Source organism: Salarias fasciatus, chromosome 5, assembly GCF_902148845.1.
Source record: "Salarias fasciatus chromosome 5, fSalaFa1.1, whole genome shotgun sequence".
Taxonomy (NCBI): domain Eukaryota; kingdom Metazoa; phylum Chordata; class Actinopteri; order Blenniiformes; family Blenniidae; genus Salarias; species Salarias fasciatus.
This window is the reverse complement of record NC_043749.1, coordinates 5,132,870-5,154,511: the sequence shown is the minus strand read 5'-3', so window position 1 is coordinate 5,154,511 and position 21,642 is coordinate 5,132,870. Positions and strand designations below refer to the sequence as shown.

Genomic DNA, 21,642 nt, shown 5'->3' with positions numbered 1-21,642 from the left:
GTCCCAGTGAAACTCAGGAGTAACTCCCATCCAATTGAATGTATTGTATAATTTCTATAGTTTTGAGGGTAATTCAATTGGCTGAAGCTTTTATCTAAACAGATAACAGAACTTGTCTTATCTTAGATGTTGGCTTTAATCTGCGTTCATTGATAATATCTTTTGAAACACAAAGAGTCTTTGTGATTTTTATGTCTTTTTTGCCATAGAGTGTTAATACAGCACTTGCCGTGACACTTGCCGTGTTAAACAGTGATTGCTCCGTGTTCTGCTGCAGGTGACAGAAAACTGAAGCTATTTATGATCAAGCGAGACTCCTTCAGATCAGCTCCTCGTTAGAACATCGGACCCCAGTAAATGAATGGATCCATTATAGGAGTCTACAGGGCTCTCTGTTTGAAAAAGGATGGGGTAGTCATGTTATTTGGCCAAGTAACAGTGCAAATTTAAGTGATTCACTCATCACTCAGACATTATCGGTTTTAAAGCGCGCATAAGACTTTAATGATAGCCTCTGTCCTCCTGTTTTTAATCACGTACTCCTTGCTCGATTTTGTCGGAATAATTCTGGCGAAATAAATGAGTGTTTGTCCAGGGAAGATGGGTGGCTAGAGGGCGAGTTGTGGCCTGCAGTCCATCCATCAGTGGCGGTCGCTAGTCCTCTGAGGCACAAATAAGACCCCAGTTCTCAGTGAAGGGAGGAAAAAAAAAGCACTTAATGTTCTCCAGTTGTCAAAATAATCTCCTGATTTTAATGGTCCTCTGTGAGTAAGTGGCCTTGATGAGTCTTGCAGGAAAACAAAGGTGCGGGCACATCGTGGCAGATCCATGAAGGAACGAGGGGACTGGAGTTTGACTCAGAATTACCTCAACTTTACTCACTCTACTCAGTAGCCTCGCTGTACGTGCTTTCAGCCTCACCTGATCTTCAAGAAAATAGTCAGTATTATGCACTTCGAGCTTCCCCTCGAGGTCAGTCGTTGCCAGGTTTTATTTCCCATCACCCTCTGCTGCTTTGCATCAGTGCTCCTGTCTAACAAACTGACCGTCGGGCTCTGAAGCTTGTCTCTTGCTTTTGATCGATGAATCGCCTAATAATATTCAAAGCAAGTTTGCTCTCACACAGTCACATATTGGCTCTCAGGAGTGGCGTCTTATCTTGTTTGCAGCCGCAGTAATGTGTATAAAAAGCATTTTTGCCCACAGTGCCACAGGCGTAATGGGATTTTGCTAGTAAATAAAAGCATGAGCATTACTAATTTTGGCAGTGATTGCTGTGGTTGGAGCGAGATAAAACAGATACAGGATGTCTGTTTGCCAGCGTCTCTCAGCCTTCTCACATATTGTGAAGTCCTTATTGCTGTTGTAGAAATATATGTCCTGTTATGGGCTTTGTCTTTTATTTCCATTCGTCGTTTCCCGTTTTGGAAAGTCACAGTTTTCATTCGTGTTTGTCTCCATTCTCACTGTTATTTAACAGCGATTCAGCGGCTGTGTCACCAGCTAGCATAGCAACATCATCTTGAATGAACCCCTTTGTTGCTCCTAAGCGGTTAGCCATGTTTAGAGGTGTTTTACAGCGTTTGTAGCGCTCTGCTTCGACTCAACCTCAAACCGTAGCCCTATAAACCTCACAGTTAAACCCCTATTGGTAAACACCAACTCCCCCCTAAAGTTGGTTTTGGTTTCTACCCTCAGGAAGTGGGTTTGTGTCAGTGGTTTTTCCTGACAGGGACTGGGAGCACAGTTTTGCTGGCTGGTTGTGGACCAGTAGGGAAAGCGAGCAATGGGGGTGTGCGGCTGCAGATTACCTGGCCCGGGGGGAATGTGAGAGGAGGCGGGGGCCAGTTTTAACCCAGAGCATGGAAGTGTTTTGTTAATGTCATGGTCTGCTGCCGCCGCCGCTACTGCCTTCAGGCGGGTTCCCGTCGCTGGTGAAAGTCCTGTCAGTGGTCAGAAACCTCAACCACTGTCACACATGTTGGAGCACACAGAGGAAACCCAGAGGAAATGAAACATTAAGGGACCGTCTGCTTGAATGTCACAGGCTGGCAAACACAGCGTTTTCTCCTTTCAGCCGGCGATTTGTTTTACTTATCCTATTAATAAGCGTGAAAAGTAATTTTCATGCACTGCAACTGCTTTTGCTCTCAGTTCAGGGTTTTTGTCACGGTAACTCCTGCTGTTGGTAGGTTTGAGTTTGATGTAAGCACACCGAAGAAACATTTCGTCTTTGGCTGGAGCGGCAGATCTTAGTGCTGAGATGCAGCAGCAGCAGCAGCAGCACTCAGCAGGGTTGACTCTTGTGGTTTTTTTCTGCATGTCTCGCTACGCAGCCTTGTAATTTTGTGGTGTTGGGAGTCATTATACCCAGTTTGTTTATTGTCATAGTTTTTGCTCGCCTTGTGACTGGCGTATCCTCTGGCAGATGTTTTAAAGTCCCAGCTCGAGCGTTTGGAAGGGTTTCGGATGATGTTATCGTTGGCACTGATTTTTATCAACCGCTTTTTTTTTTTTTCCCTGCCTTATCAAGCCGTTTGAGACGGAGGTTCGGTCCAAGCTCACAGAGAGCCAAATTCAAAGTGGCAATATCTTTTCGTACCCTTCATTAAAGCAGCTGAGGCCACTCGTGCGGCACATTAGCGTTGAACAAACTAGGAAGAAGCAGCAAAGGTTAAGCCCCGGCTCTAATAACGACAGATAAAGTCTGACATTTACATGAAGATATGGAATGAGCTCACAGCCTCACTCTTGGCTTTAATGACAATCAAACAGCTGCTACCACAAGTCATCCTGCAGGAATCCAGTCAGCAGAATAGATGGCCCTTTTGTGAAGACACTTCCAGGCGCCAAGTTTTTTTTTTTTCTTTCTTCCCCCTTCTCTTCTCCCGCTCCCCCAAAGTCAGTGTCTACAAAGTGGGCTTGATCAATGAATCATCTGTGAATTCTCTACATCTGGTAAGAGTTTGAAGAATCTGGAGAAGATGTTAGAAAAAAAAAAGCGTGACTTGGACTGAGACAGGGAGAGGTACTGCGCAAGTGAAGCAACGTCTGCCCAGAAAACAGGAGGTGCTCGGAGACGGGGGAGGAGGGGGGCATTAACTAACTTGGTCTCTAACTTCCCTAACACTACATCCTGTCTGTCCAGCATATGGTATTTTATGATACTGTAGAAAAGCAGCAGCAGAGATTTGGTGTCTAGACACCCACTAATTTACGTGCAATTATTATCAAGAGAGAGTAATTAGTGCTCTGCTCGAAAAACAAACATCGGTCGAGAGAAATTCGACCAAATGAAAATCGTTCTCACTTTGAAGTTGACCTTTCTGTCGACCGCGACAATGAACTGCTCTGGAAGGACATGCAGCATTTAAAGCTATTATTTCTGATGTATAAAGTTTATTTTCATTGAATCTGGTAGAGGTAAGACCTGAAAATTGTTCCTGTGGTCTTGGAAATGATGCAGAATACACACAGATTAGTTCAACATCACAACTTGACAAAACTTTTCTACGGCTGCCTTTAGCTGAACCAGTGTTGTTCTGTGGAGGGTCTTCAAGGAGCTTTCTGAAATATTTCCACTTTTTCCGCGGGAATTCTAGACTTTGACAGTATTCAGATATGTATTTCACCCCTCAGCAGTCAGACCTTTTCAGCTTAGGAGTTTGGCTTTGAACACACCGTAACTACGTTTTATTGAAAGTATTCTGCTGAAGCCTGGCTAGAATCAAAGTGGCTATGAATAAAGACTTGTCCCTAGTTTGATGCAATGACATAACTTCCCCAAGAGCCTCTGCAGCCTCATTTGTGAAGTTCTTAGAAACATCAGTGATTTAATAGTTGACATATTTATGTTTTGGACAAAAACATTGAAAATCCTGTGTTAACAACAGCTTTTAATTTAGACATCAAACTAAGGGTAGCGTTCTGAGACTGAGTGTCTGGGAGTATGATATCTTGACTTTTTCCCCCTAACCATGGGTGCATGTGGCCTGACTTCATTCTTACACATTGCAGCCTGTTGTAGGTTGTGATTGAACTCCTCATCCGGAGTGTCCAGGCTGGCGTCGCTGGGCCCGGCCACGGGTTCACGTCGTGCCTCGGGCTGGTGCAGACTCTTTTCTCAACCTTGTCCCTGTTTGTTTGGAGGGCCCCGCTCCGTCTGCCGTTCCCGAGAGCGGCGCGCTGCACATGGTCCCAAGATGTTGGCCCGTTCTTCCTGCCTCGGAAAAACTTCAGAAACAGAGTCACGCTCCGGGCCTGACTGATTTCAAAGGCCCGAGCAGCTTCTTTGTTGAGTTGTGTGGGGGCGTCGGGGATCTGTAATGCAAATGGTGAAATATGCCGACCCCATCTGCGCTACGTCTCTCTGATCTTGCACCTAAGTCCCCCCCCTTTACCTCCCCACCCTTTCAGGATCTCACGCTTGCTGGCAGTTTTTCATGGATTTTAGCGAATCGGATTTATCACTGTTGTAACAAATCTTGTTGGTCAGCTTATGCTTTTAACCTTGTCAAAGTTGATAAGATATTGTATGCTTTTCTTCTCCTCCTCTTCCTCCTCCTCCTCCTCCTCCTCCTCGTTTCCTTAAGTTTGTCTTGCGTGTAAAATGGTGGCCTGAAGCTGGTGTTAGCTTTGTGTACACTCTCACTGCAGTTGCTGAGCTATAAACTGGTCCTTTATGGCAGGAAGAGCGGTGTGTGTGTGTGTGCCTGCCTCTGGCTCTCTGACACGCAGGTTATTATTTGACTGGTTTTATGATGCTCTGAAAGCAGCCGCATTAAAGGGCCTTTGTCTTGCAGCTGGACTACAGGAGGCTCATCACTGACATCACTTCACACTTTCCGCGAGCAAAGTTCGCGCCGCATTTATCTGCGCTGCAAACGGGAAAGATAATGATGATGTATCTGTGTGTGGTGTGTGTACGGGTCCCCGCTCCGTCCCTCCCTCCCTCCCTGCTCACACACACACACACTCAAACACCCTCTTCTCCCACACACAGACTATGAGCTGACTTACTAGCATAGTGTCATTTGCAATGACATCACTTCAAGCACTCCCAGCTTTCACTCGACTCCCACAGCACCCATAACACTGCTATTTTTTAAAGCGCTTTAATGAGTTTTGGTTGTCAAATCAGCTACGTGGTCCAGCAATGACGGTTTATTGCAGGCACTGAGCCCTGTTTTTCTTTGCGAGACAGACGCTTCATCAAACGGGCCTTTTTACGACTTTATCACTTTGTCTTTTGAAGACTTCTTTCCCAGGTTGGCTGAGACAGAAGCAAATGTTCAGATCACTCTTGTAGGCCCCCAGACATTGGTTAACTTATATCTGCCGTCTTGAATGATGAATGGAACTGCAGCTAAAAGCAGTCCTCTGTATGATCCAGCTGTTGATTTGCCTTTGTTTTTTTCACATTGTCTTTGAGTGACTTTCACACAAACTCAGAAGTGACTCACTTCTTCATGTCAAACCTGTGTAACAAACAGAACATTCCAGTTGTCACCGGGACTCCCGATGGTTTTCATGGCTCAGGAGCTCACGTTGCAGAAGAATTGAAGCCTGAATTGTGAGTCAATTTAAAAGACAACCAATGTCTGTAATTTGACATTTAGCTCTTCACCAGCTCATTGTTTTTCAAGAAGTGGCGATTATTGTCATCATGAGTCATTATGTTACAGCAACGATGATTTCTGGCCTTTCGTGCTCAGGCGAGGTGTTATTTCCTTCTTGTGGACATTGTGTGCGACATGTGGGGCATTGGACCGAGGCGGCCCTGGACCGGCCGGGTGGGGTTGGAAGGTGGGATTGTAACTGTGCCTCTTTATCCCATATGAGCCCTCTCTACAGCTGCCCTCTTGTTTCATGTCCCTCCAGTTCTGCTGACAGAACGCGGGTTACTCTGACCTTTGAGCTTGCTGGTGGCCAGTACAGCTGCAGGCTCCAGTGTGGACTGGATAGCAGACATTAAATACGGCCTGCTTTTGTTATATTTAAAGCTAATTGTGCAAAGTGCTCACCTGCATGCCGTACAGCGGCTTCAAATTGGAGGGAAAATCGCTACTTGGCTCAGCCTGCATCTTCTCATTATCCCACACTTTCTTTGTTTATGTTCTTTTGATTTGAATGGCGCTGAGAAATGTCCAACCATTATGAAGTAGCTGTTCCATACAAAAGAACGCAGCGTTTCAAGCATTCAAAGAATTCACAAGCTAAATCACTTTGTGCTTATTCACAGCATCTCAACAACACATCCTTTTACTAGTGGCTGAATCATAGAGCCTGTTTTTATAGAAGGTTAATACCGGTTTAACTTCTGACTGGTTGTTTTCGTTTGTACGAGTGTGACTTGTTCCTATTCATGTGCGTCTTTCCACACATGCAGCAGCCTCAAATTCCCCCTCAAAGTCAAAGAGCTTGAAAACCCATTTGCCTCTGTCAGCACTGAAGCTGCATTCCCCCTCCTCTGCCCCTACGTGAACAAAGTTTTATCTTCGTCGGCCTTGCAGTAGGCGCTAAAACACTGTGAAACTTATCTCATCTGATAGGGAAGTCAAAATTAATCCGAACGGATAGTCTGGAGAAAAAGGCTCAGTTGTGTAAACACCATGCATGACTGAGGAAAAAGCCATATGCCTGTTTGTGCACACACACACCCATGCACGTATGCACACACACACACGCACACACACACACACACACACACACACACACACACACACACACACACACACACACACACACACACACAAAGGACTAGTTTTGTTTATTGCCACGGCCTTTAGCACTGGCATGGCAGGTTTAACTCGCAAACGAGACTTCTTTTTTTTTAATTTTCCCAGTCTCCGGCTTGTGTTGTTTTGCCATTCTTCATTTTAGGCTTGGAGTGTCACACAAATAAACACATGCACGGCGAAATTCCTCCAATCCACTTCAAAATAATGACCGAACTCCGAGTAATTCCTTACGGTGACCGGTAAAGCTCCTCAACCTCATCAAAACTCCGGTTTGAACTTTCAGTAGACAGCGCTCTCCCAAGTTCATCCTGTCTGCTGCAGAAATGTGTGTATGCGTGTGTGTGTGTGTGTGTGTGTGTGTGTGTGTGTGTGTGTGTGCGTGCGTGCGCTGGACGATTATCCATACCTCCAGGCGGTGGCCGTAACGAGGTAATTGCCTCCCGTTGCAGGGGACGACAATTTAGCAGTTGAGGCCACAATGGGAGGTTCCCCAGTAATTGATCGCGACACAGACATGCGTGCACACCTCCTTGTCAGTCCTTTGCCTGCAGGGCAGACACATGCGCTGCTATTATCTCGTCACACACGAACACACACGCACACATGTGAGTGCAGTAGGAGGCTGTCATTATCTGCAATTGAGCTCTGAAGACAAGAAAGGGAAATCTGTAAAGTGATATTGAGATTAATAGGCATAAATTGTTTTAAAAAGTTCATGATGCATAACTAAAAGTGGTTTATTGTGGTTTTTAGCTCTCTTTATATGCGTTCCCACTCATGGTAAATTGCAAAGAGGTTTTTTTGGCCCCATAGGTCCTTTAAGGCCACGGCGGGACAAGAGAATGAGGAATGTGTTAAATCAGGTAAAAGTGTCCCTGCAGTCTCTGGGAACAAGTAGCCATCTCTCGGCAGGCCTGTGAAACATTCCTGGGTCGTCTCTCACGTCTGGTCGGAGGGACGGAGGGGCGGGAGGCGGGCGGCTCGGAGCTGTGGGCTCCCTTTGTCTCGCCCGACCTAACCCCACCCCGCAAACACAAACAGCGCTCTCACTGCGGCCGCCTCGCTGCCAACGGGCAAGCCGCATGCCAGCGAGGCAGGAGGCGTGTGCGTATGCGTCTGTGTGTGTGTGTGTGTGTGTGTGTGTGTGTGTGTGTGTGTGTGTAGAGGGGGCAGCGATCGCACTTATTTATGCATGAAATAAGCTCGGTTCACATGCGGTGGGAATCTCAATCCGAAATGTGTGCTGGGTTCACCCGCAGCCGCCTCCTCCCCCTCGCAGGCCTCATTCACTCCCTCTCTGACAGCACTGTCTCTGTATCAACAGACAAATCACTCTCTAATAAGCCTCGGTACAAGTCAAGTGCCAGCTATTAAATACACTGTTAGCCTAAAGTGCAAATTGACTGCTGCAGATGAATGGCCTGTGGGTTATGTTTGGAAAGCGAGCCGGGAGAGAGACACCCTGTATCGACGGTATCGATCGCGGCCCTTCTTGAAGGCCGGCTGAATTTATGCACTGCAGTGTTTGGAGGCGTACTTAATGTGAACGGATCAGGCAGTTTGTCAAGTGGGAGATATAATTGTTGCCATCGATCGAGGTCCCGGTTTAAACGACGCAAAATAAAACAACTTAAAAAAAATGTAATAAATGCGCAAATGAACAGGTTGTTGGATTTCAAGCACCTTGACATAAACGTTGTCCTTTCTGTTTTCAGAAATCTTGGCCACAACAAGCTAACTGTCATCAACCCCGAAGCCTTTGCCAACCTTCTCAACTTGAGAGAGCTGTAAGTAATCTCCTTCATCCGAACACCTTCACATTCAGTTTTCCTTTTGCTTTCTTTCTCTTTATCCAAGAGTTGAGGAAGGTTTTCATCCATGACAAACTACCTCTCACTTCCTAGCAGCACCCTTCATGTGCGTCGCCTTGAGCTAAGCCCAATTGAGAATTAAGCGGCGGTTTTCTATATTAAGCCTTCCCCTCCACCACCTGATACTGTGGCCAACACCGGCCTTGTAAATATTTTATATGGTGAGGAGAGGGCTTGGCTTTGTGTCACTCAGCGCCGGTACACAAGGCACACACACACACACACACACACACACGCGCACGAGCTAACCAGTGATACACACTCTGGTGACATCTTTGGCAGGCCTGCTGGCCGGAGTCATACGCTCCTGGACATCTGTTTTACTCCCGGGTTATTTTTGGTCTTTAAAAAGATGACTTTGCCACTTGCTCTGCGGCAGACGTGACAAGTTGTATTTGAAATGTTTTTGATTTATTCGAGGTATGATTCATGTTACTGAAGACCCAGTGAATTAAAATGTCTTTCACTCGTGCTTCTATAACGGGGTGTCAAACACATTTGAGTTCAGGGGCCACATATAGCCCGATTTCATCTTTCTTTTGTTTTCACAAGACTAAACAATTACAGCGGAAATCTCAACATAAAGCCAATTTTAATGAAACCCTCTGGTGTAAAATACTTTCTCCACATACATATCCTCCTCCTTATACATATTTTTACAATGGCATTGCCATGCTTATATTTTCTGTGCACGAGTCTTGTCTAACAGTGTATCCCTGTGTGCGTGTCGATTTCAGGAGGCTCGACCACAATGAACTGACCTCCATACCGGATTTAGGACAGGCTGCTTCCAAGATCGTATCCCTCTACCTGTGAGTACCGCTCGCCTCACTGCTTAACATGGTATCAGAATGGTGCGGCTGTATTCTTAGTTCCAGTGGCCTCTTTGAAGCGCTCTTGAAATAGTCTCGTGACGTCTGTCGAGACTGCGTTTGCCTCAGCATCTCCTCAGTGAACGCTGCGACAAAGCGACCGGGCCGCCTGAAGCCGGATCCGAGCTGCCCTCGGCAGCGGGCTCTCTGGTGCCAACGGCACTGAGAGTCTGTCTGGAGCGATCAGCATGTGGTCGAATAAGCGACTGGTCTCATTAGCCGGCCTCGTCTGCGGCGTCTCACTGAGCTCGTGTGCAGTTCCTGCTTGGCTGCTTGCAGTTGTGAAACCGTGCCTTTGGGGACTGCCAGCGCTGGCATCTCACCGGAGATTTACTGCCGTATTTGGGAAGGGCGTATGTGCGCCTGTGTGGGTGTGTGTGTGTGTGTGTGTGTGTGTGTGTGTGTGTGTGTGTGAGCCTACGCATTACTGAAGTGTACTCAGCAGCCTGGTTTTAAACCCATCTCAAGGAACGTTGTGGCTCTTTGGTGGTTGCCAAATACAAAGTTTTAGGAAAATGCACAAAAATATGCAAAATATTGATTCCAGAAACTCAAAACCCTTTGTAATTCATTGGAATGCACTAGTAGTACTTGAGTTTCTGCGACTGCCAAAAACAGAGAACAGCATGTGTACACAAGCCGCAGTTCATTATTCATCCAATACCTCAATCTTCAGTGTAATTCGAGTACCAACGCTAAGTTGTTGTGTTGCTGTGACACTCAGGAATGCCAAGAGGAATGCCATGCACACAAAGCAATCGGCGGAATAAAAGGCTTGCCCAAATCGGAGCGAAACAGGGTAGAGATGAAAGTCAGAACGATATAAAAGCTTGTTGCTATGTTTATTAGAAGAAAATTATGTCAGGCGCGCTCGCACAGAGGGCTGAGTGTGACGGTGTCGATGTTCCACTGGTATCATATGTTGGACGCTCTGTTGTTTTTTCCTCTCGTGTGACCGGGGAACATTCTCGCATCTCATTCAACCCGAAACAAGAAAGTCGTCCGCCCCCTCTAAGCTAGCCCGTTGCTAACCGTTAGCACTGCGCCCGTATTTTCTTTCACACCTTGACTTGGCAGCTCCGCCGAGCGCCCGGTAGTAAAGCGCTCAGCTGCCGGCTCCCGTCACGTCGGTCGCCGTCGTATCGCTTTCAGCGGTGAGCTTCGTGGGAGTCACACGCTCGCCTCCCCCCCCATGTGTCATCTGCCTGCTTCTCAGAACTGACCATGATGCACTGATGTGGTCAGAATATTCCTGTAAGCCGTGGGCAGTCGGCATGGGGGAGTGATTTGAAGTTTGACTCAGCAAACGCCGACACCTGTCCGGTCAAATGTGCCATTTTTCCACAGATAGGGCGCATTATGAGCCTGGATCAGGGCGGTCCGAACAGAGAGCGGCGCGAGTTCACCTTTACGTGCACAAACTGTGTCACGGCCCATCCGAATGATCGGGGTGTCTTTTTTTGGCCTGACTTGAGGCCTGTTGCTAGGGGGAGGGGGAGGCTCTGTAGCGGCGATGGGAGTGGAGGCTGGAGGGAGGGTCAGATTTTTACAAAGCCACGCAGCTGAGGCGAAGGCCTGCCGAAGCACTTGCAGCTGCAGCTGTCAGTCACATGGCTTACAGTAAAACGGGCAACAGCGAGGAGGGGAGGAAGGATGAGAAAACGGGGAGGGATGTGAATAGCGCCGGGCCGGGATGACATCAGCCCACGTTGAAAGAGGTCTGGTTAAGGAGAAGCAGTGGAGGAGATAGCAGGAGGGTGCAGACGGAGGACGAAGGGAAGTCAACGCAGGCTCAAGTTTTTGTTTTTTGTTCTTCCAAAAATTGATTCCAGTGCCCCGACCGACCGAGCCGTCTGGACTGCGCCAGGGTTTTCTCTGTGCGTGCTGGCAAACACACTGCAGGCCACTGTCGTGCCATGAGTTTGAGATAGTCTGGAATGTTGTCCAACTACAAGTTTGTGTGAGACGGCAGCTCCTCGTGCACACAAACAAATTGAGAGGGAGTCTGTCTTCAGCAAATTCTCTAATCTCTGAGAATCTTTCATATAGTTCTGTCTGAAAACCAAACGCTTGTGTCTGCCCGTTCACCAGTGAGTCAGTGGCCAATCATTTACTGATGAAAGAGGAGTCAAGTAAGACATGGCTGGTATTACATTTTTGAGAAGGAAAACAACTCGGAACAAGTTCACCATCCGTCTTCAGTTTTCAGTAACTTGACTCAGAATCATTTTGAAAGTCCACAATTCTGCATTTGTGTCATTTAGAAATACACCGTTTGGTAGAAGACATGAAGAAAATGAGTTGTGAAAAATAACACAAAACATCAGCGCACAAAAAATAGTCCCAATTATTCCACTCTCGAACTCAGCAAATCCTCCACAGCTGTGTATTAGACCGACAGTGTGTGGCGGCCAGTTTTTCTCATTCCGCATGGATCCACTTCTGTGCTCGGCGCTCGTCTGACGTATTTCACTTGTTTATGGCGCTTTCCTTTAACCCAATTGCAATGTTTCTTGTTACTTTATTTTATTGAGTTGTATTTTTATGCCTTCAATGTGCCTGTAAAGCTCTTTAAATTACCTCGTGCCTGAATAGTGCTATTAGAAATAAACTAAACTTGCCTTGATTTATCTACACTGTCTGTAAATGAAACGGATTCAAGGTCTCCAAAGCTCCTGAGTAATACAGTATTTATCATATTTTGAGGGGAAGACAGCAGGGATTTGTTGGCAGAACTAAAAACACAGTAAATTCTGAGCTGTACTGAGGTAAGGGAACTACTTTTTGTCTATTTATCTAGCAACCATATTTCCTATAAGAAAACTCGTCACTTAATAGGTAATTATCAGCTTGTGACACAGTTGGCGAAGTCAGACCAGAAAGTTCCCGAGCTGTTTGTTTTCCCTGACAGGTACACACATAGCTTGAAGCTTGTTTTCTGTATATGATTCTGTATCCAAACGGTCCTCTGAAATGACACAACAGAGCTCACCAGAACACTTTATCGAGGGTTCTTGAGCTGTACCGACCGGATCCAGAAAATATTAATCAAAACTAGTTTGTTTTTTTTTATTATTTTTATACCTTGTTGTGAAAAAATACAAAGAGATGAGTTGTGTTTTTGCCATTAGACCTGCATCCACATGAATTGTTCTTACGTGGTTCTTCATGCTCCATTTAGGAGCGAAGTACCCAGTGTTTGCTCCAAAGTAATGACTGAAAATCAGCATTTTGACCACAGGAACTTTCCCCAAGCACTAGGAACTATCACCAACTGCCGAAATGAGTTTCTAAATTTAGTTTGGGATAATTTTTCTTACCCTGAAAAAGTCCCTGGCCGTGGGTACATTCCGAAGGTTCAGAAACGTCGGGCGTTTGGTCTGCAGTGCGAAATGTCTGACTGGATGACTACTGGCTGTATCGCATTAATAAAAAAACAACTCTGTACCAAACGCTAAGCTTCATTTATCTCTGCTGTGCTTTGATGAAACGGAGGACTGAAACATTTCTGGTGTTTTGGATCAGCCCTGCCACTTTGTTTCTTCTTTCCAGTGTTGTTTCAATGATCCTGTTTACAATGTAGTGAAGCATGATCAAACACAGCACAAGTGAAGCGCAGACGCCGGCCTCTGCCTTGCTTTTGGGCATTGCCGTTTCAGACACTGATTGTCTTCTTATTGTGCCCTTCTGATCGGAGGAATTCATTCATTGCTTTTCCCGGTGTCCCACTGTGAAACCCTTTAGTTCCTCAAAGACCTCAAACCAAAAGTTTGGTTGAAAAGTGGCTAAAAATGGCCTCCAAACATGAAAGGAGTGTGGATTTACCAAAGTGTGACCACGCACAGGTTCTGATGGGGCATCAAAGCTACGAAAAAGGCTCCTCTTGTCCAAAAACCCCCTACGATTAACGGATCTGTTCAGAGCAGTTCAATTCACAGTCTTGGAAAGGTTGAACTTGCTGATGTGCTACACAGAATTACAAAGAAGAGCAGAAATTCCTAAAAAGGAATGCTTTTTGGCTGCTCCTGATTTGCTTAGCCCTCTTCTTTCTTCCTAATCTCTTGCTTAGTGGAGAGGTGACTCAGTGCCTTTCTTTTGCATTTTTCTGCTTCCTGTTGCTCGCTCCCTTTAGTCCTCCACTGACATGTCTGGCAGCTCTTTCTGATGGCGGCAGCCCTTGTGGAATTCATTAGGCGCAGATAAACCTGACAGGATGGCCGCCTTCACTGTCTGTCAGCAAGGCGACCGGTCTGAGGCCTTGAGGTGCATTTCACCAAGAACTGAGTCGAACAGTAAAACCGATCATCTGAGCATGTTGGAGCTTCTCTCATGACGCGTTCAAAGACCCATATGCCCGTTCTCCCACTGTCCCACAATGCTCTTGGCGAGCCCACTGGATGTCCCACAGGCTCTGAGAATGCAACAGCAGGATGTCTCCCCCCACCAACCCCCCCCCCCCCCCCCCCCCAAAAAAAGAAAAAAAAAAAGTAGAAGCAACAGAAAGTTTTAAAAATACAGTGTCAAAGTGACAGCAGAGCAGCACAAACTTTCCCATTGTGCTCGCTGCCTGCCCGGTCGACATCAAAGAGGCCAGGGATGGAAATCATATGGCCCGCTGGATGATCTGATTTTGAAATAATTCTCCTTTTGTCCCCCATCGCCGGCTTCAAACGGAAAAGGGACAGGCCAAACAATCGACCTCAGAGATGACACTGGAAGCAGGAGAGTGGGTATGCTAGTGCAAACCCCTGATGGACCCGCTCTACATCAAAAGAAGTGTCAGAACGAGCCGGGCCCACGCTAATCAGATGGTCAATGGGGCAGGGTAATGAGATTTGGAATTAAGTGGAATCAAGGCGCATAAGGCCCTCGCAGACATCAAAGAGAACAAGAGCAAACCAAACTCCTCTTCATCAGAACTGTCACTGGCTGTATGATAATCAGTTTTTATAAACGCTGCTATTGTATGTGCGGACTTCAAACGCGTCGAGCACGGAGGCTTTATCTGCCTCTCACCCACAGCTGGGCTTTCGGCTGTGGGATGTCGGAAGGGAGACGGGGGGAAAGGGGAATTCGGTTTTAGCCCTGGAAGTAGAGCGGGGCGAGAGAAAGAGTGAGAGAGGTCAACCTCTCCCACCAGTTTGAGACTGATCTGTTTTTCCCAGCAAAGGTCACCAGCTGTTGACCCCACCTCACTCTTTAATTTGCTCCCGCCTCCTTTTTTTTTCTCCTCCCCCATTCCTTCCCTTCCCCTTTCCCCCCTTCTGCTCACTGTAGCCACTGTGTGTTGCTCCGTCTTGTGTGTGTGTGTGTGTGTGTGTGTGTGTGTATGTGTGTGTGTGTGTGTGTGTGTGTGTGTATGTGTGTGTGTGTGTGTGTGTGTGTGTATGTGTGCGCGCGCAGTTGTTATTTGTGTTGTGTGCGTGCGTGTTTGCGCATGTGTGCTCATCCTTAACCATTTCTGCCACTGTTTATTCAGGTGGGCCTCTGCGGTGTGACCCCTCCTCCTCTCAGACGCCAATAAATATGTGTGTGTGTGTGTGTGCATTCATCTGTTAGTAGTTGTTAGCTGAAGGCTAGGAAGGAAGGAGGGACTGACCTTGTTTTGATGAGTTTGACTGGTAGGACACCTGCTCTCCTTTGCTCTCTGTGAAACACACATGCCCACACACACACACACACACACACACACACACACACACATACAGTCGCGCGCGCCAATATTCTCAAATTCTGGGTGGTTCAGTGAATCAATACACAGATTTGAACATTTTTAAACCAGTGAAGGTTAATCTGGAAGAGACTGATTGTCCTGCCTTCGCTGCTGACTAGTTCACTTCACTGAGTTAATGGTATTTTTAACGAATGACGCAGCAGTAAAGCCAGGCCTACACGCTCTGTTAAGTTAAGATCGATTATGACAGAGTACAAGAAGTGTTGAATATACCACACTGGCTGGTGGAACGTGCTCCAAACACCTGCAGCAGGCCGATCTGTCAGTCTGCCAGGTGCTTGGAATATTCTTAGCCTCTGATAAGACAATCATCTGGATCTCATCGGACTGGCTTTGACACGGTCAGAACGCGTATCATCAGATTTGCCAAAACCCCGAGTGTGATTGTGAAGGAATGGATCGGTCCACTTCAGACGACTCTTCCTCGTTGTGGAGTTTGATGCTAAATCACTTTGTTGAATTCACTCGTGGAAATAAATGTATTTCCACAGTCAACTTTCCCAAAAGAGTCCGATTGGGGGGAAAAAATGATGGAAGGAGGTCAGAAATGTAACCAGTGTGGGATTGAGAGCACACAAGCTTATGTGTAGGCTGACATGTCACAAGCCCAACTCTTAACACACACTCACACACACACACAGCACTGATGTAGCAAGATGGATCACCATCGAACGCTATTTCCCACATTCCACGTCTCCTCCAGATTGAAGAGAAACAGCATTCTTTTACTGTATCGTTCAGTTTTTTTCTTTCTTTTTTTTTTTTTTTCTTTTTTTTCATTTTGGCCACAAGTCCAAATTCCCAAAATAACCCGATACAGATGTGGAGCAAGTGACCCTCCATTCCACAAGAGACCCCCAAAACGAGGCCAAAATTACAGTTGAAATCCGCTCAGTCTCCTCTTAGGCGTCTGGCTCAGCAGTGTAGGCTAACAAAACAGAGTCCAGACGCAGCTCCTGAGCTGAGCTCGTGTGTTTTCGGTCTGCGTAGGAAACATTTAGCTTGTTTCCCGATGTGGAATCACCACGCATCCTTTGTTTCATCAAAACCTCTCTTGTACCTTGTCTGCTGAGAATTTGAAGACCGTGATAATAGTCAGATGTTCTTAAGCACAGGTAGCTGCGGTTGAAGAGTTGATCAGATTTTGCAGTTGTTTCTTTGGCTTCTGAGTTGTTTGAAGAAGATGAACATTCGTTTGGTGGGTCAGGTGAGGTTATAGGGACACCGACAACCAGAGGATTGGGATTTTGTTGTTTTGGGTCCAGTGTTTAACTGCATTTAACACTATTCTTCTTTTTTTATGTACCTTCTTTGCTTTCCAGACATCACAATAAGATCCGCAGTATCGACGGCAGACGGACCAGAGAGCTGGTCTCTGTGGAGACGCTGGACCTGAGCAATAACAACGTCAGTGAGCTGCGGGGACACTGCTTCCCCGCGGGCCTCCAAATCAGAGACCTGTGAGTAAAACCTGGGGGCGTTTCTGTTGCTCGTAACACACCAGGCTTAATAAAACTATCCTTCTCATTTGTGTCTGGATTATCAATAACAAGATTGTTTTTAATGTCAAAGCGAGACTACATGAGGTGAACTCATTGCAGCATTAAAGAAGCATGCAAAAAAAGAAAAGAAATTTTTTTATCAGCCCATGTTTGAGGTTTGTTATGAACTTGTTATGCGGTGCGTCTGTGTTCAGGTACCTGGCTAACAACAAGATCAGCGCGCTGGAGCTGGGAGCGCTGGACCATCTGGGCTCCACGCTGCAGGTTCTGAGACTGAGCCGAAACCGCATCAACCAGATCCCCGTCAGAGCCTTCCAGCTCCCCAGGCTCACCCAGCTGTGAGTACCGCTGGATGCTATCAGCTTAACAGCGGCGTTAGCGTGCTGACAAGCCCCTGCTTTCGTCTGTCTGAACGGTCGGCCCTGCGAAAACACTCGAGACACGCTGCACAATTTCAAAGACTTAAAGAGCGCTAAAGAGGGAGGAGTCTCGAGTGTCCGTTGATCAAGAGCTGTGTGTTTAACATTCGGAACGCTATTAGTGTGAGCTATACCTCCTGGGCTGGATAAGGTCTGACTAGGTAAACACCCGGGCCGTAATATCTGTGATTTATTGCCTCCTTCCACAGCCCCAAAGTGGTTTCGTTCGTTCCCCACATCATGCTCCATTATCTTCGTCAAACTTCCCTCCAGTGGAACAGCCAGCTCCAACCATTTGTAGCTCAACGCCTCCATTCTGCAGAGCAAAGGGACTCACGTAATGAGAGTCTAACCCCCCCCCCACCCCCTCCTCCACCTCATTGTAGCTTCCCCAGGTGCCTTTTGTTAGCCAGGTGGCCCGGGTGACACTGTATCTGCACACGCTGGTGGTGATGCACAGGAGACACAAAAGAAAGCTCTGTGGGTGTTTATCTTTGCCAACCTGAGGGCTTTTACAGCCCTCGCACACACATCGCAGCTGCACGCATTCATTGTTACACGCACAGAGAAAACAGGTGTAGTTTTTAAGCATCTTACACCACCGTTTCTGCCCATCCATCATTTTTAGTTAATTCAAAGCTTGACCTTTGTTTGGGAGCTAATTCCAGCGGGGGAAAGGACACCGCCGAGGAATGTGTGTTTGCTACAGGCCTCTGTGGTTTTGACTTGGTCGTGATGAATGTTTGTGTAGAATGAGGGCATAGCATTCCTGAGTAGAGCGTTCATCGCCGTACAGTGCCTTACAGATTCTGTGTGTGTGTGTGTGTGTGTGTGTGTGCAGTGAGCTGAACAGGAACCGAATCCGTCAGGTGGAGGGTCTGACCTTCCAGGGTCTGTCCAGTCTGGAGGTCCTCAAGCTGCAGAGGAACAGCATCAGCAAACTGACTGACGGAGCCTTCTGGGATTTGGCCAAAATGAAAGTCCTGTAAGTGAAATCAGAGACACAGAAGTACCAGAATATTCGTGCGTTCAAGATGCAGCTGATTCATCCTTTAACCACTCTAAACTTCACACAACAGAAATAGCCTCAGCATTGTCAAGCATGTCATTTATGGAATCCGTGTGCTAATAATAGCAGGGAACGTGCGCTATGTGATGGACTAATCCTATTTGTACCACTTACTGGCTGTTACAGTAACACACATCAGCCAGATCTTTTCAGAAGAACATGTGTTTAAACCTTACTGGAACTCGCGCACAATCAGGAAAATCACACTTCTCCTGAGCTGACCTGCTTTTTTTAAACTCAATTATTCCAATTACATGCAAAATTACAAAGTAATGGCCAACGATTTGTGCTCTGACAAATTTAGTCATTTCAGCTCAGAGTGAAGTCTCTCATAAACTGATTTTCACTGGTGTTCTCCTGCAGCCACCTGGACTATAACAGCCTGACGGAGGTGAACAGCGGCTCCCTGTACGGCCTCTCCTCCCTGCAGCAACTCTTCCTCAGTAACAACTCCATAGCTCGCATCAACCCCGACGGATGGAAGTTCTGCCAGAAGCTGAGAGAGCTGTGAGTACCAGCCTTTAAATTAGATTCTTCAGATTAGATTCAGCAAAAGCCTCTCTCGCCGGTTCCCAAAACTGGGACAATCAGCGCAAATTTATGTTGCAAAGTGTTGATTTAAAATTAGCCATAAAGTCCTGTGACTCAAACGGAGTCATTCTGAAGGCCTGAGAACTGCAGTGGCCCCTCCCACCACCCGTATCATCCATCTACCTTCCCCAGGGTTAAATGACATTTTGCTTTAACACTTAATACGCACCGCTATTCTCAGGATAAGCTGTTTATCCCATAATTAGAGCCGGGCTCTACAGCACTCAAGCCCTTCGACAAGAGTTTTTGTGCTCCGCTCTGAAGCGCCGGGGTTTGGCAAACTGGCGTGTAATCCTCCGCTGGTTGTGTTGTGGTAATTACACTAAAGGATCACCTTCACTGCCTTTGTCTACCAGCGTATTATCTGACAGTCTTCCCCTGTACTGTTGACACGACCGTTGTAGCGCCGCTCTAAAGAGCTTCGCTCAGCTGAGGCGTTGCTAACCAGGAGGTAGCCCAGGCCGCCCGCGGCGCCTGTGTTTGTTTATGTTACGCAGTGCAAAGGGATAAAAACGGAGATGGCGATCCTGCTAGTTTGCTCTGTGTATCTCGGTGCCGCTTCCTGTGCGGCCCCCGCCGTACCAGTCACCAGTTATATGGTTTTTATTATCTGGGGTTATGATGACACTCGGGGCTGATAGAAGTGAGTGACTTGTCTTTATGAGGAGCCTGTTATTGCATTCCTGATGCGCTAGGCTGAGCTGGTCATCAGGGGAGAATCTCTGCACACATGATTGGTCAAGCAAACCTGAGGCCGGGACACAGAGGCAGAAGGAGAGGGCCACGGAGAGGGCAATAAAACGCACAATACTGCCTTTGACCACTGATTGAAAGATACCATTATGGCATTTATTATTATTCGTAATCAGGATTTACCAGAAAGGATTATGTACACTGCAGGAAATAAAACATCCGTACAAGCAGCGTTATCGTACTGGCAGAATTTCACACTTGAGAAAAAAAAGCTGGCAGCGTTTATGTTCCTTTATTAATCCCTTTGGAAAAACTATTTCTTTGCTGCTCCCCTGCACCAGGGGAACGGTTGGGTTTTATGGGTCATGATGAAAGTGGAGACAGGAGATGGCTTTCTATTCCGTCACCTCTTCAGTCTGTAGGCCACTGTGCATTTATGATACGTACTGCAAAATATTGAAACATTTACATCATTCACTGAATTTCCTTTTCAAAAAGCTGATGTTGATGCCTTCGAGAGTGTCAACTCAAGCGCTTAGAAAACTAAAATATCCCATTCACATCGTTGTGGAACAAGGACAAGCTTAAGTGGCTGAATATATGAAGAAGTGACACTTTGAGGAGCGAAGCGGCAGAATCTTCAGCCGGGGTTCACCACACGATCCGGGACGCTCGTAAAAAGACAGTGTAGACACTTTGAGTTCCAGACAAGAATTCCTTTTTCTCCCTTGTCAAGTGATCAGGACCTCGGCGAAGCTCTGCTAAGCTCGTTCCCCATTAGAACCACTTGCGATGAGGAAAAGGTCACAGTGGAAAAGCACATCGGCGAGTGGCGGGCAGACTCCGAATCAGCCATGAAATTGAAGTATAATGATGTCGCGAGCCGCCTCGGTGTTCTGCCAGCCGGCTTCTCCTTCCAGACCTCACACAGAACGTCTCTCCCTCTTCCTTCTTTTCCTACCTTCTTTCACCCCGTCTCTCCCTGTGTCTGCCTGTCTGTCCCTCTCTCTCTCTCTCTCTCTCTCCCTCTCTCTCTCCAGGAATCTGTCCTACAACAACTTGACTCGTCTGGATGAGGGGAGCCTGGCTGTGCTGGGGGATCTCCAGACCCTGCGCCTGGGCCACAACTCCATCAGCCACATCAACGAGGGAGCCTTCAGAGGCCTCAAAGCCGTCCGAGTCCTGTAAGTAAACCCCCCACCACCACCACCCCCCAGCAGCAGCAGCAGCAGCCCTCTCATTACCAGGCTGCCCTGATGTGCCACTGGGGAGCAGTGAAATCGGAGACGTTTAATATTGGCTTTGACGATGCGATATTTGATATTTAGGCGAACGCAGCCCCTTCGGTTGACTTGAAAAAGTGTTGATTGTGTACTTTAGTCTAATTTGCATCTGTGCCTATTGAGGACTTTCTCTTTGTGACTTTTATGAGGGGTCTATTGTCGCCGTCTCTTTGGCAACTTCTTCATGTTTTTGTGCCTTTTCTCACTTAGCTCTCTGGTTTTGTTTGGCGGGGTTGGAGGTGGGAGGGGATTCGTTTTGTCTCCAAACATAGGTTCCCAACAAACTTGGATCGAAAAGTGTTCCGTGTCACTCGGCTCCCTTGAGATCCTTCCCTGGCTTTTAAAAGCCTTGAATAAAGGGGGGAGTTCTTTTTTCCCCTCCGATCCACCTCTTGCACAAAACAGAAAAGGAGAAAACCAAAAGGGAGAAAGCCAGTGTGGATAAATTCAGCAGGAAGACTTGCGGGTCTTGGTTCCTGACCAAGGTCGCCTTGGCTCCAGCTCCTCTCGCCGAACGAGCCAGAGAGGAATCGTGCCAGGGCTCGCTCCACAAGCTCCCTGCCTCGCTCGCTCTCTCGCAGCGAGACGACGAGCCAGCGCACATAAGGCGTCTCTCGCTCTGCTGGCACTCCGGGTTCGAGATAACTCGCTACGGAGGGAAGTGGAGAGGGTGGGACAGCAGCTCCGTCTGCCAAATCTCAACCCTCCTCTCTTGTCTGCCTTTGCGGTCTTTAATTGCTCTTTTTGTTTTGTTTCTTATCCCAAGAGGATCCTGTCGTCGTCTTGTTTTGTCCCCACAGCATCTTGATTTTGCGTGATTTTTTTTTTTTTTTTTTCTTGTGTCGGTGCTGCTTTCCGTGTCTTTGAG

At 47.1% G+C, this 21,642-nt stretch overlaps 1 protein-coding gene across 1 annotated transcript in view; it reads left to right on the top strand.

Annotated features, from left to right (window-relative positions):
- Window positions 1–21,642, top strand: part of lrig1 (leucine-rich repeats and immunoglobulin-like domains 1) — a 35,932-nt gene that overhangs the window by 4,156 nt on the left and 10,134 nt on the right. Inside the window, exons 2-8 of the mRNA XM_030091435.1 lie at window positions 8,456–8,527; window positions 9,349–9,423; window positions 16,540–16,677; window positions 16,914–17,057; window positions 17,980–18,123; window positions 18,571–18,714; window positions 20,532–20,675. Of these exons, the coding sequence (XP_029947295.1) occupies window positions 8,456–8,527; window positions 9,349–9,423; window positions 16,540–16,677; window positions 16,914–17,057; window positions 17,980–18,123; window positions 18,571–18,714; window positions 20,532–20,675 (861 nt within the window). The remainder of the gene's footprint in view (window positions 1–8,455; window positions 8,528–9,348; window positions 9,424–16,539; window positions 16,678–16,913; window positions 17,058–17,979; window positions 18,124–18,570; window positions 18,715–20,531; window positions 20,676–21,642) is intronic.